Here is a 15,837-nt window from a genome sequence, read left to right on the forward strand (position 1 = left end):
GACCCCTGCTGATCAGATACCAATGATGTATTCTGAGGATAGGTCATCAGTAGAAAAGTCTCCAAAATTTAATTAGAAGTTACTATTTTTCAAGAATCTTAAATCTTAAACCTGAAATCTCTACAGATGAAAATCAGTCCCATTGATCTGAAAGGGGCCTTTTCAGCTGAGCCCACATATAATTCTGCAGATGAACGGGAGAGTTGCAGAAATTTCTGCAATGAAATGTATCAAAATAGTTTCCTCTAGAAGCCATGCTGGAGATTGCATGATTTTTTTGATTTAAAAAAATTCCTCTGTTGGATATCAGAGGTATCAGAAATACCATAAGTCCCCATAGACTTTATTGTCTAAGTCTACGTACAGCGGTCACATCTCCTCATGTCACTGCTGTGACTAATAGTGGAGCATGCGGTCACCTTCAGAACCCCATGGCCAGTTAGGGTCATCCAAAACCCTAACCCTTCATACTCCACTGATTGCCATGGCCTCCTCTAGATCAATGCAACATGTTGTGAGCTGAGCCCTTATTACTCCTCCAGTCATCGAAAATTACAATTAAGACGACGATCAATCAATTCCAGGACATGTCGGATCGCTGTGTGCTCTCTTGTGACCCAAACCGTTTCACATGTTGCTTCGTGCCGATGATACAGATTAACTACACTTGCCTTGTCTGCATGAGGAGTCTGCACCGAGACAGCCTTAATTCCCTCCCTTGATCCGCAGTAACAAATGCTGCCTCTCAGCGCCCCCAGCAGACCATGAATCACACGGACCTGACACTATAGCATTTTTAACTTGTCTTATCAAAGACTAGATTAAACACGCAGGTCCCCCCACGGCTTATTTTCTTGGAGATTAACTTTTCCGGATTCGATCAGATTTATAAATGACGCTCGCGAAGGCTGAAGTAGCGCACATGTTGTAAGAGCCGCCGCCTTTGTAGTCTTGTAGGGCGAGGAATCCCTATATCGTGAGTGACAAGTGTTGGGTGATTACCCACTTGACCATCAGTCGCCTTTTTTAAAAAAAAATTTTTTTATACATTGTTACCTTCCCTCGTAACTAGAATTTTGCTTTTAAAAGGCAGAGACAGCGAGGGGAGTCTCGTCGTCTATCCTTGTTTTAAGGGTCTTATCTCAGGCTCCTGACCACATCTGAAGCTTCTTGCTCGTTATGAATTTCATGGCAGCGGATTTACAGAAAGTGTTTCCATATGTTGCTTCCTAATATATCTCCTCCTTTTCTTTTCTTTTTCCTCCTCTCTTTCTCCAAGCGGAATAGGAACGCACGCATGCTGGCTGGAAATGACTGCAGGATGTGACAGAGCAGTCACATGGCTATGCTGGCACTGTGTGTGGGCTCTCCAAGCAGCCAGCTGCCCGAGGACTAGCTTTTGTAGTACTGTAGATCTAGTTTCAAAGTCGAAAATCCCTCCCCACATCCTTGGCTTTTTTTTTTTTTTTTTTTTTGCTTTGCCCAGGCTTTCATAGTTCGTAATCAATCTGTCAGGGAGCCGTGGTGATTTCCGCTTATTGAGCATTGTCCTCCGTGGAGAAGACATTGTCACGAGGCAAAAAAATATAATTACGAAACCAAAAAAAAAGCAACCATTCGGTTTACATGCTGGATTTATGTCCTATCGAAATGAATAGCCTTGATGTCCTGTATTATGACACCATCCTTTACATCCTCGAGGGCCACCCCCAAAGAAAAAAAAGCAGCTGTGCACTATGAGGACCATCTCAATCCAAAATCTGCTTGCTCCCGTCTGAGAGGCTGATTGCCCCTTCAAAAGTTTTTGCTTTTCCCTTGCATTTCTGAAAGCCTGTGATTTCTGAGTTGATGATTAAAATGGAAACTTCATCAAAAAGTGGGATTTCCCATTTTGATGACTGTGTAGGTAGGCTGTCCAGCGCCCTAACACATTGATTCTTTATATTATTGTTGCTAAGTAACAGTTCAAGAATATTGAGCTCGTTGCTTAGTAACCAAAGACAAGGCTTATGAGTGACAACATGGCATCACCATGACGTTGTGGAGGTCAGGTCTGGTCACTGAGAGCGGTGGAGGTAGCTTGTATTCATAGACATCAACATAGCTCTTCCAGACCTGGTTGTCAGCGTAGAAGTAGATGAAGAATAATAACTGAATTGTGGATTTGGTGGTTTTCTGAAATCACAGAGGGCTGGGTGAAGTTGGCAAGACACAATAGATAGTCTCTAATATCGGTGGGACCAGCTGACCATCTAATGTGTATGGAGGCCCCTTCACCCTTCTCCAACAGCAGATTTCAAAGGAGATAATGATCAGGCAGTCATATTCCAACATGCCCAATCCTTTTATTCTCAGGCAAGATAAGCTGCTACAAGATGAGTCTGGCAGTGGCTTTCTCACCTCTCCCCATTCAGGACACATGCATATTTGGCCAAGCCAAGCAGGCATATGTTTAGGGGAGTCAGGAGAGATAGTTGTCGACTGACAGCCATCTCATGGAATTCTGTAACGGAATTTTAGGCCTTTAAGAGGCATTCCATTTTGCTCCGTTCTAATACATGTCTATGGCCACAAATAACAGTTTCGTTTTGTTCCGTTATACATGACCGAAAAAAAATTGTCCTGTTGCCAGGCATTCTGTCCTAAAATTTTGTCATAGTCCATTATAACTCAACCCTATAGCAGAATTCCATAACGCAAATGCGAACCCTCCCAAATTTGTTATGGCCAACTTTAGACTTTATGTTGCCCTGTTGCGCTCACTGTATGACAGACAAATAGAATTTTTTTTGCTTTGCTTAGTGACCTAAAAAGAGGTTTTCCGGGACTTAGAAGCTATCGTTAGGTTTGACCTTAGGTCATCAATATCAGATTGGAGGGGTTTGATAGTCTGCCCCTCCACTGATCGGCTGTTTTGGGCAGCTGCCAGCACTGGAAACTATACATCCGCTGTATGGATTCCAGAACCGGCGTACTGCAGCTTAGCCACCATTCAATTGAAAGGTTCTAGTTTCCAGTCTTGGTGGCTGCCGAAAACAACTGATTGGTTGCGATGCCTGGTGCAGTAGCCCCACTGATCTAATTCTTTCTCTGCCTTCCTTATCTTTTACAAAAGCGACAATAAGAAAAGCCTGCAATTACAGCTGTCCCTAAAGGTGGCCATACACATTAAATGGAAGTTGGTTGATGGCTGAACACCAGCTGAACAAACAATCATCTGATGAATGATTATTTGGCAGGCATGGTCATACATGTTTTAGTCCATATTGGCCATTACAGTTGATCAAACTTCCCATACATGTTCAATAAAACCAGCAATGGACAAAGGATCTTTTTGGGAATGTTCTTTCAAAGTAAGAGAAAAATATTGCACATGGCTGACTTCTTTTCGGATGATGATAGTCTGCCATCGGTCACCTCAAACAATCGTTCATTGTTAACTTTCAACCAACGAATGTTCATTTTGGTTGCAATTGTCTGTTTTGATCAACTTTAGACTAATGCGTATGGCCACCTTAAGGATGTCACCAGACTTCTAAAGGACCACATAAGAGTACATCGGTACTATAAATCACACATGACTATTAGGAATCCCCCTGCATGTTGTGAATAAGGGCCCAGAAGGTTGAATCTATGTTGGGTCTACAGGCAGAAGGTCCTTCTCTTTGGAAGCTAATCTTTTTGTGAGAACCTCATCTTGTGACTATATGCAGTTAAAGCCATAATGTTAAGCAAATATTTGATCACAGAATGTCTGCAACTCTTTTCTTTCAACCTTCTGGGACTCTGATGTCACTGTGGGCTGCGTATATATCAACGCACTGTAAACAAATATTGCTTTATTAACCCTGGGCAAAACCGTAGATATTATTCTGTGGCTTGATAAACCAAATAGCTTCGAGAGGCTTCGCTTCCCTGTGCACGGACCAGTCTGACCTTTACAACAGCCATTCAGTGTTTATTACAGAGAGGAGGAGATGTTCTCCACCTCTGCTCATGTTATGGAGCCTTCGATGAAATTGCCTCCTTACTCCAGAACAAAGTTTGTTTATGAGGTTTGTAAATAGCCATCATCTCCTATTTCCTGCTGTAAGACTGCAAACGTTCCTATCTGATTTACTTCTGCAAGACAAGGCCCAGTCGTTTGGTTTGTTAACAACAGCATTGTCTGAGAAGTCCATGCTTTTCACCATTCATGGTGGCCAGATGTCTAAACCACAACATAAAGTTGGCACAGACCATCCTCCACCCCTGTATGTGGTGGTGGGACATATTGGGTCTGATCCAATGCTTTATTCAATCACAGGGAAAACATAGTTTGCATTATTTTGTTTAAAGGGATCGTCCAGTTTGAACAATCTAACTTTTTTTAGTAGGTCCCCTGGTGGCTAGCTGATCTCACTGCTGAAACAATGGATGGTGATATGTTGTCACTGTGTGAATTGCTTCATAAATGCTTTCCTCCATACATTATTACAATATTTCTATCAACGGACATCTGTGTAATGTTCAGAAGCCTGCAGGCTTCCTGAGTTGGACCACCCTTTCAGAAATTCTCTGCCCTGCTCTGTTTTAAGGTCCTCCCTCTGTTTCCTTCTTATAAGCTGAAATGGGGCTTGTCCAAAGGGCACAACCCATATAACATAGCAGATGATTTTTTGAGACACATACAGTATTTCAAGGAATTGTGCAGGATTGGAAAAAACATGATTGCTCTTTTCCCAAAACAGTGCCACATCTGTCCACAGATTGTGTGGGGTATTGCAGCATAGCCCCATTTCCTTCAGTGGAGATGAGCTGCAATACCAGACACAACCAATAAACAGGTGTGGTGTTTTTTCTGGGAGACAGCAACCATGTTTTTCTAATATTGGACATTCTAACCCATTTAAATTAAAAAAACAAATCTGATTATTATGGCAGTATGGTATGAGAATAGTATGGTTTAAGTATTGTCCTGCCTAATTCCTCTTCTCAGACATCCAATCTGTCTCAGTTGCCACTGGTGGTGTTGTGCTATCAGCTTGGCATTGGGCACAGCCTGCACATATTAATCAGATTTTTCTAATAATATACTTGGAAAACCTTCAGCCTTAGGGCTAATGCACACGACCATATGTATTTTGCAGTCCGCAAAACACAGACCGGCAAAAAAAAACTAACGGATGACATCTGTGTGACGTCCGTATTTTTAGCGGATCCATTGTAACAATGCCTGTCCTTGTCTGCAAAACAGACACAAATAGGACATGTTCTATTTTTTTGCTGAATGGATACGGAATGCACACAGAGTATTTTCCATTTTTTTGCAGCCCCATTGAAGGGAATGGTTCTGCATACGGGCTGCAAAAAAACGGAATGGACACAGACAAAAAAATACATTTGTGTGCATGAGCCCTTATGCAGTGTGTTGCCTATAATGTTAGAAATCCATGCCCACCGCCGCTTCTTTCGCCCTGGTTGGCATGGCTATCGTATCACCTACCCTCTCTGACACTCCCCATGGCGAGGACCCACAGTCCTTTCTACTCTTTCCATAGTGGGCGCCAAAGTAGCTCTGTCCCTCCATGTAGGCTCTGGCCTGCTTCTTGGCAGCTAACTGCTCCCTCTGGTTCTTAAAGGGCCAGCGGTCACCCTAATGTGCACCAGCCAATGGCGGCCACCTTGGGGTACGTAGGGGACCTTCCCCTATGAGAGGGTGCCTGAGCAATAGGTTCTAGTCTGCTAGTTTCCTGCAAAGATGTACTATTCTATGTTCATCTGCTCGTGTACCTGTTTTCTGCTGACCTGACCTCTGCTTGGTCTCTTCACTGGCCCTGAGCTGCCTGCCTTGACCTCGGACAGTTTTTCAGATTATACGTACTCTGCCTGCCTTCACCTTGGCCTGTCATTGACTAAGGTTTCGCCTGATCCCTCGGTGTTCCGCACTGGTGTTTTTTGATGGCCATGGGTCAGCAGAGACTACTTTGAGAGGTAGTGGGCTGGTGGTTCCCCTGCAGCAGAGTCAAGATCTGCTTAGACAGCACTTGACAGTAGCCTCAAGCCAATTCTGTTGAAATTACAAAGTGGGTCCTCACCCGCTGCGTAACATTGCCCCAGCATTTGTGCCGACTTTCCCGGTTGTGTTACTATAACTTAATGCAAACGTACACAAAAATGACTGTGGAATAAGCTGGCAAATTAATAGAAGGATCATTATATGGTTATGCTGACAAGCTGACATACTGTTTGCTTTACTTCAGCTATTGTAATTGAGAATGAAAGACCAAAGCTATGTGAACCAGGGACACATTTGTTCTCCATCACTTCCCGTAAACCGCATGATTTGGCTAGTAATTGTTACATGAATGGCAAGTGACATTGCCTGGCATAAGTGAGTGTGTGCGGAGAACGGTCATGACACGGTTGTTAGGCCTCCGAATTCTGCAGACGACAACAGGTAAAAGGGTAACGGAGAAGAATTAGCCATTGAGAAGCAGACAGACCAAGCTGGAGCCGAGCCAACCCTGAACCTTTAATGAGACTCCTGCAACAAACTAACTGGAAACACATGGCGTTTAATTGTTCCTCGTTTCTGACCGGCGCAATATATTTCGTAGTAAAGGGAAGGTGTTGTAGCTGCAGTTTGAATACTTCAGCGTTTAATTTACTTATTTATTGCCCTTTCAATTGACTTTTGGGGTTACAAGTGAGCGTGGAAAACACAAATATGTGCCATTTACATTTACTGGCTGCAGAGTTGTTCCGCGACTCCCTTATTATACTCCGCTGCGGTCTCCAAGGCTTTAAGGCATTAATCCTACCTGACCCACCTGAGCCCTTCTGAAGCTGTACGTAAAACCTAGCCTGTATGCAGTCACCTCTTAGAAAGCAATTACCGGCCCTTTTAACCCTCGAAAATATTTTTATAGACACTTTTATGCAAAAAAATAAAAATAAAAATACTGACCACTGCCACTTTAACTGATACGTTATTGACTTATTATATTTTTATGGTGCGGCTTCTCAACCATGGCTATGGGGAAGGTGTAGGCGTGGTGCGGAAATGCTGCGTGATGAGGGGTGCGAATATATAATGTGATAAAATGCAAAGACTCAATAACATAAATAAATCCTAGTGGAGAGCCTCTATAACAATTTACCAAATTCCCCTTTGTGTTAGGGCTCATGCACACGACCGTATGTATTTTGCGGTCCGAAAAAAATGGATCCGCAAAAAAAACAACAACGATGACATCCATGTGCATTTTGCGGAACGGAACAGCTGGCCCCTAATAGAACAGTACTATCCTTGTCCGAAATGCAGACAATAATAGGACTTGTTCTATTTTTTTGCGGAACGGAAATACGGACATACGGAAACGGAATGCACACGGAGTAACTTCCGTTTTTCTTTGCGGACCCATTGAAGTGAATGGTTCCACATACGGTCTGCAAAAAAAACGGACACGGAAATAAAATACGTTTGTGTGCATGAGCCCTTAGGGTCCATTCAGAAATCCGTTGAATGGGTCCGGATCCGTTCCACAATTATGCGGAATGGGTGCGGACCCATTCATTTTCAATGGGGCCGGAAAAGATGCGGCTCCGGAAAAAAATAGAGCAATGATCTATTAAGGGCCGGCGATGTGCGGCGTCAGTGTCCGCAATTTTTGGACCGCAAAACACTACGGACGTCTGAATGGACCCTTAAGCCTAATTCACACGTCAGTGTTTTGGTCAGTGATTTCCATCAGTGAATTTGAGCCAAAACCAGGATTGGAGCCTCCACAGGCATAAGGTATAAGGGCTCATGCACACAAACGTATTTTCTTTCCGTCTCCGTTCCGTATGCAGAACCATTCATTTCAATGGGTCCGCAAAAAAAAAACAGAAGTTACTCCGTGTGCATTGCGTTTCCGTATGTCCGTTCCGCAAAAAATAGTACATGTCCTATTATTGTCCACATAACAGACAAGGATAGGACTGTTCTATTAGGAGCCAGCTGTTCGGTTCCGCAAAATACGGAATGCACACGGACGTCATCCGTATTTTTTGCGGATCCGTTTTTTGTGGACCGCAAAATATATATGGTCATGTGCATGAGGCCTAAGGGAAAGGTCTGCTCCTGTTCTGTGTTTAGAGCCACTCCTGGCTTTGGCTCAAAATCACTGATAGAAATCACTGACCGAACACTGATGTGTGAATGAGGCATTAGGGCTCATGCACACGACCGTATGTACAGTATTTTGGGGTCTGCAAAACACGGATCCGCAAAAAATACGGATGACAGATCCATTTTGCAGATCCATTGTAACAATGCCTGTCCTTGTCCGCAAAACGGACAAGAATAGGACATGTTCTATTTTTTTGCGTAACGGAGTTGTGGGCATACGGATATGGAATGCACACGGAGTAATTTTGTTTTTTTACGGCCCCATAGAAATTAATGGTTCAGCATATGGGCTGCAAAAAAAATGGGACGGACATGAACAAAAAATACGTTTGTTAAGCCTCATTCACACGTCCGTGTACCTGCTTTAATCCATGAAAAGGTGGTCAATGATGCCTTCGTGAAGATGTCCATCATGAATCTGTGTTGGGTCTGTGTATCCGTTTTTTGCTGTCCGTGTGTCATTCGTGATTACTGACGCTGCACAGCTAAAAAATTATTTTCAAAGCATCTCTTCCCAATGATCTGTGAAACACAGATGAAACTCGGATGGCATCAGTGTTGCATCCGTGGTTTTCATGGACACATAGACTATAATGGGCGTGATCGATCCGTGAACACGGATGAAAACATGGACCCACGGACTGTGGTAAAACACTAATGTGTGAATACACACATTAAAATGAATGGGGACGTGTGCTGTCCGTGGAACACTGACGTGTGAATGAGTCCTTACTGTGTTTCGGGAACTTTTGTCTCCAAGGTGCATCTTAGACAATTTGAGGGGAAGAGGGGTAAACCCTTAGGATCCCGTATAAAGCCTACACATCTCGCATTATATTCTTTGTTGATTCTGCTTTTCGTAATAATTTTTTTTTTTTTGCATTCTCAATTGTTAAATTATTAATGCCTCATCTCTTTCTATCCTTCTTAGGTGCCTCAGAGTTGGGTCCATTCTCTGATCCCAGGCAGTTTACAAGTATTTCTTCACTAACGGAGAGTCGCTTCTCAAACCCGCGAATGCACTATCCTGCCACATTTACGTACACGCCTCCGGTCACCTCAGGGATGTCACTGGGTATGTCAGCAACCACTCACTATCATACGTATCTACCACCTCCGTATCCTGGCTCCTCCCAGAACCAAAGCGGACCCTTTCAAACCAGCAGCACTCCTTATCTTTACTATGGTACATCGTCTGGATCTTACCAGTTTCCAATGGTTCCAGGAGGCGATCGTTCTCCTTCTAGAATGCTTCCTCCTTGTACTACGGCCAACGGTAACACGTTGCTCAACCCAAATTTGGGCAGCCAGAATGATGGCGTGGATGCGGATGGCAGTCATAGCAGTTCCCCAACTGTTTTAAATTCTAGCGGTCGAATGGATGAGTCGGTATGGAGGCCATATTGATCCCACCTCCACTCCTGTTGCCTTGTAATTTCTAAAGACTAATAAAAAACATATGGAAGTGCCTTCAACATTCAAGAAAATGCCTTTTATGCGGTGTCATATTCTATTTTGACTCCAAGACTTATTGTTGCAATAGAACTTTCTGATCAATAATTGCCGCTACCGTTTTTGTAAAAAAACATGGCTAGAAGCACACTTTGCCTTAAACTATTTTTCTCATATAATATTTATATTGAATAAAAGACATTCGAAAAAGAATAGGTAAAAAGAAACTCAATTATTATTGTATCTCAAGGGGGAAGAAAGAAGAAGAAGATGTAGGAACATAAGGAGACTTATTCATTCCAATACCAAAAAATGCTATAAAAAATTGTGCCTTATATAAGAAAAAAAGGGAAAACCTCAAACACATCAAGAAGCTGCACAAAATATATCGACGTGATGATCAAAATGTTTCCACAGTTGAATTTTTTGTGATGGTACAGACTTGGAACAATGCAAAATGCACTTCTCTCGAAATTTTTATTTCGCATTTTACAATTTTAACCAAAAAAAAAATGTACGAGCAAAAATATTTTTTCTATGCAACATGTAACAATATTAGCTCAAAAGGTATGAATTTTATTGTTCTTTATTTTTAATTTATCGGTATGTGTAAACTTTTTGGTTTTCTTTTAAGTTTGAGTCATCTTCATGTTTTTTTTTTTTGTTCTTTTTTTAATTTATAATTATTTAATAATATTTGGACCCTCAAGTGTTTCTTTATATGGAATTGTGTAGACAGGTCCCTAAACAAATATATATATTTTATATTTTAATTTTTAAATTTCACATAGGTATAAAATCGTCCAAACAACATCAATTATGCGTCCAGGTAGAAATCTAATTACTAAATGTACCTGTCATACACTGTGGAAGCTGACATTTGATGGTTCTTAACCCCTGCTTGTTTTTGCCCTTACGGACCCAGCCTTTTTTTTTTCATTGTCCCAAGATCCATACCATTTTTAGTTGTTTTTTGCAGGATCAATTCTTTTTTTGAATAGCACAATTTTGGGGTACAGATATTGAGTTTATTTTGGGGTGAATTAAAAGTATTCCAGCATTTTTTTTTTGCTGCTTGCCATGTGCTTAACATGTTGACTTTATTCTATGGATTACAACGAGGGAGTAATACCTCATGCACACGACCATATTTTGCATCCTGATCCACCTTTTTTACGGATTGCACATGGACCCATTTATTTCTATGGTTCCACAAAAAAACAAGCAGCACATGAATGTCATCGGTGTGCTGTCCGCATCGGTATGTCCGTAAATCATTGAACATGTCCCATTCTTGCCCGCATTGCAAACAAAAATAGTCATTTCTAGCAATGGAAGTGAGAAAAATGCAGATTGCATTTCCATATTTTGCAGATCCGTGATTTGCAGATGATAATATGGACATGATCGTGTGCATGAGGCCTAATACGAAATATGTATATTTTTTTTAAAAAAAATTTCATTTTTATTAGTAATTCAGTTTTATGGAAAAACGATTTTTTTGTGTTTCTGCATTCCAAAATTTTTTTTTTTTTAGGGATTTGAGGGCTTGTTTCCTTGTAGTTTTCATTGGCACAGTTTACATCTAATTTACTAATAATTTTGTATTATTTTTTGGGGGGAGAATGCAAAATGCAAGTGATAACATGTCCCACTGTGCTAACATTGGCTATACAATGGGGATTTTGGGTGAGTGGTGTCGGCATGTGACCATAAGCTAATGGTTCTGCACATTGAATGCCCGCTTCCACTGTATGTAAACTTCAGGTATTTATTTACAGTCCAAAGAATCTGATATTATTTTGTGCCTTGTTTTATTTTCTTTATCTGTGCCTTTTTTTAATGAGCCTATGGAGTTCTGTCCTGTTATATACCAGGGGTATCCTTACAATGTGCTGCAATGGGTCATAAAATGACAAAGTACATTAAAAATGATCTTAGCTACAGGTATTTACTGAAATAATGATGTAGCAGTGAGCAAATAAATTAGCTAATGGGCTTTAAAGCACCTTTAAAGCCACGGGCACTATATTTTGTATCTAAATTATATCATGTTCATGTAAAAATGCACTGCGACCTTTGTATAATTTCTATCTTGCACTTCTCAGTTCCAAAAGTTCTTGTTAAGATGATCGGGCCGGTTTGTGTAAAGGTGCACTTAATGTTACTTCATGTATTAGCACTGATGCCTCAACATCTCACGATCTTCTCACTTCTCTGAGTGTTATGTCAATGGAAATGCAATGGAAAAAGGTTATACTAAATTTGTGTAAAAATGTAGGAGATGACCATAGCCATGTCTCAATGTGAATGCCCAATATGGGAAACACCATTGATTAGATTTGCAGTTGATTGTATAACTTTCCTCCAATACATTCTAGAAGATTAAGTCATACTACGAATTAAATGGTCTATCGGTAGCCAGTTGCCTGGGGAACCTCCTCTACAAGGGTCTCGAATCCGAGCCAAGACCTGATAATTGTGTAACTGTCAACATGAAGCAGCCTCTACAGTGGTAATATACCATACTACGTATGTTGACCTTCTGATGGTGTCTTCTATGGTAGAGCTGGCTCTGCCTAATCTTTGTTTTTAGAGTTTTTATTTCTTCCGCTTGGCCCAAAATGTTTAGAAACATGAACAACTGATGAACTTTACAGCCGTAACTGTCCTCATTTTTGGTTTCCACCATAAATTGCTAGACCACAACAGTAAAGTTTAAGTTTGCCTTAGGGCAAGAGGTTGGCCAACCATCTAATTTGTAAAGCGGCCTCTTTAAAGAAGAGGAATTTAACAGCGGCTTATTCCCATCTCCCCTCTAAAAAAATATGCTTGACTTACCCACCCTTTGCATGCTGGAGTATGAGGAAGGGGGAATGGCTTTTGACCGAGCAAGCATTTGCCTTATACATCCTGCTTGAACTACAATTAAAAGGGTTCTCTTGGATTTTGAAATTGATAGCCTATCCTCAGGCTAGATCTTCAATATCTGCACCTCCCCAATCAGCTGTATGAAGAGGCTGCGGGGCTCCTTGAGTGCTTAGGCCTCTTCCTAGGCCATGTGATGACACGTTTATCAATCACATGGCCTAGGTGCAGTTCAGGCCCGTTCAAGTGAATGGGGCTGAGCTGCAATACCAAGCACAGCCGCTATACAATGTACGGCGCTCTGCTTGGTAGGCTGTGAGCAGGCTAATCTGAGGTTAGGTCATTAATATGAAATTCCCAGAGAAACCCTTTAAATCTGTCATGTAGGTAGTTATAGTCAGTATTTCCAATTCATTTTTTCCGTAGCACTTATTAAAGCACAGTTGCACCCTGTTAAGATATAATATCAGGCCCAACATATAATTCCACCTGATTCTAATCCAAAACCAACCCCTAATCTCAATCCTCCCACATTTCTAGTGGAGCATTAAAGTTCCACCACTGACGCATTCACAGTGGTTGGATGGGCCTTGCCAACACTGCATGTGTATTGGGTAAGCAGCCATATTTAGCCTAGTATAGGGAATTCAACCTAAACGTATACTTTAAGAGACATATGTCAGTAGATGATTTCCAAAGGGGCTGTAAGCTCAGACTGTAATGAAGAGGTTGTCTACATTTACAGTGGTGCTGTGGAATTTGATATTGGAATAGGGTGGTAATTTAAGCTTACAAAGCTTACAAAACTACTTGTTTGTAGATGTTATCCTCAAACATGTATCATAAAGACAGAGTCTTACAGAAATAGCACCAATCTTGTCTGGTATTGCACCTCTTGCCCTTCCTTAGTTTCAATGAAGGGGTCAGAAAGGGTTAAAAAGAAACATTACTCACCTCCACTGATCCCCTGCCACTGCTCTGGTCCCCGCTACTACTCGCTCAAAACGGCGGAAAAGCCAGGAAATGCCCACTCAACCAATCACCAAGGACGTTGATTGGCTGAGCAGGCCTTTCCTGGCACTTGCGGCCTGTCAAGCTGGGAGAAGAAGTTGAGAAGAACAGAGCCAGCTTCAGAATAGCAGTGGTGGAGGATGGTGGAGGTGAGTAATGCTTTGTTATTTATAAGCCTTTCTGATTGTTTTTTTTTAGGATCTACCAGAAAAAGCCTTCAAAATGTATTAGAAATGATCTGCTGTGTACAGGGTATGAAAGGGGCATCTACCTGATGTGATAACCAGCTTCCTGGACACTCATACTCAATCCCACAACCATCCCATTAGATAGTTACATCCTACCACTGTCCGGTCTATACCCTATGTAATTACTGTCATGTTCTTATTTTTACACCTTTTATTCTTTAATACTGGAATTATACATTATACAATATCACATAAAACTAAGGTGTCATTTTAACTTTCTTACATATTCAATATTTTTATTTATTCTTGTTCCCGACTATGGGCTTGCCTATTTCATGAGAGCATTCTTGTTGATCCCGGAATTTAGAAGATAAGGCCAATAAGAAGCTGTAAAGCTGGCTATAGAGATTGACTAGTTGTCATCTGAAAGATTTTCCCCTTTATATTCATGTAAATGAATATATACTGCATGTCCGAGGTGGAGGTGACCATAAACCAGTCCAAACCATGGCTTTTACTCCTAAGCAATTGACTCGGAAAGAACAATGCAGACAATCAATACCCTCCTGGCTATGATCCTGAGTTATGCCTCAAGGCCTCTTTTGAAGGTCGACCATTGACTTATAGGACAGATACCTTCCCACTGGTGGCACCAGAGGCAGAAATTTCTTTTTGTTGGAATTTTATTTTTGCCTTCTCTCCCCCAGAAATGGAATCAAGAAAGCCTGACAACCTCCATAGTCATTGACCTGTCCAATGTTTATTACCAGTTCAGATGGTTCTTGTTTGTATGCATTGATGTCATGATGCTTTCTCCTTAAAGAAAATTTTCATACACCCTATTAGGGAATTCTAGAGGGGGTTCCTCTATTCAGGATCCTCATCCTGAGGAGCGGTTACAAAGAGCATCTCTTACTCTGGAGGACCTATTCTGTCATGCATTACACATTGACTTGTCTGGGCACTGTGTAATGCGTAACTTCTCGTGTGATGGCGCTGCAGGGACATTGATCATTTACTGTGTGGTCATCAGATTACATCTGATCGCTTTGAGCTTGAAGAGTTTGCAGGACCACATGATCAGCTTATTATCAAGGGACCCTTTTATCAAGTAGGGATTGTCCAAAGTGGAGAATTTTTTTAAAGCCAACAATCTGGCATCAGGGCCCAAGGGGATGGGAATCAAAGAACACCAAAGAGAGAAACCTTCTACCATGCTCTTCCCCTGAGAACCAGCCTTAACATAACGCGGAATATCAGTCTCAGTCGGATGTTCCTTTAAGAATCTCTTTTTTTAGGTTTCATATCTATCCTTATACTTTTTTGTCAAAATCTCATCCTTATCATCTTGAATACCGAAACACAATGTCTGGTTGTAGTAATAATTTTATTGTGTCTGTTCTCAGGAAGCCAAGAATACTCAGACACTTGTTAATGGTGTCAATTTTACATTCCAAAAAGGTTGGTAAAACCCAGGAAACTCCTGCACCGAACAGTCACCCGATGCCTGTTTTTCACGTTGTGTTTTATCTAGTGCACGGTACAGCTAGTACAAATGTTATCTATGCTGAAGTTTGAAATATATGGATATTTCATGTTTACAAAGGTCTGTGTTTTTTTATTTTTTGTACTTTTATAAGATAGCACATATCAGCCAAAAATATGATGATGGAAATTTTTAACATAAACTTTTTTTTAAATCAACATTTAATTAGCTACTACGGCAACATTCAATGTTATATTTTTCCCAAATTTTCTGAAACCAGAAAACTTGCATTGTCTTGTACATAGAAGCTTCTGTTCCATTCGACGAGTTATATTTGCTTTACCTGCACATGTTTTATGTTGTATTTTTCATGGCTTTGCGTCTGTGGAAACGTTTACTATCATATGAACGGGATTTTTTTTCTTTAATATTATTTTTTGGCGTCTGTAAATGATATTTTGTTGCTCTGCACCTGATTATTATTATTATTGTTATTATTATAAGTGGATGTTTGAATTTTATTTCCAATAAATTTCTTTTTGATAAAATCTGCTGTGTGGATTTTAAATATAAAGGCAACTGTGTGAATTCCTTCATGACTGAAATTATTATATAATGTTATATTTTATATAAAAATGTGGTTTATAGCTAGATAAAAGATAGACAAGATAGATACT

At 40.9% G+C, this 15,837-nt stretch overlaps 1 protein-coding gene across 2 annotated transcripts in view; it reads left to right on the forward strand.

Annotated features, from left to right (window-relative positions):
* RUNX2 (RUNX family transcription factor 2) overlaps positions 1 to 11,520 on the forward strand; it is a 70,343-nt gene extending 58,823 nt beyond the window's left edge. For both annotated transcript variants that reach the window (XM_040427283.1, XM_040427282.1), the window contains one exon: positions 9,087 to 11,520. In XM_040427283.1, the coding sequence (XP_040283217.1) occupies positions 9,087 to 9,562 (476 nt within the window). In that variant the 3' untranslated portion in view covers positions 9,563 to 11,520. The remainder of the gene's footprint in view (positions 1 to 9,086) is intronic.
* The last annotated feature ends 4,317 nt before the right edge of the window (positions 11,521 to 15,837 follow it).

Source organism: Bufo bufo, chromosome 4, assembly GCF_905171765.1.
Source record: "Bufo bufo chromosome 4, aBufBuf1.1, whole genome shotgun sequence".
Taxonomy (NCBI): Eukaryota; Metazoa; Chordata; class Amphibia; order Anura; family Bufonidae; genus Bufo; species Bufo bufo.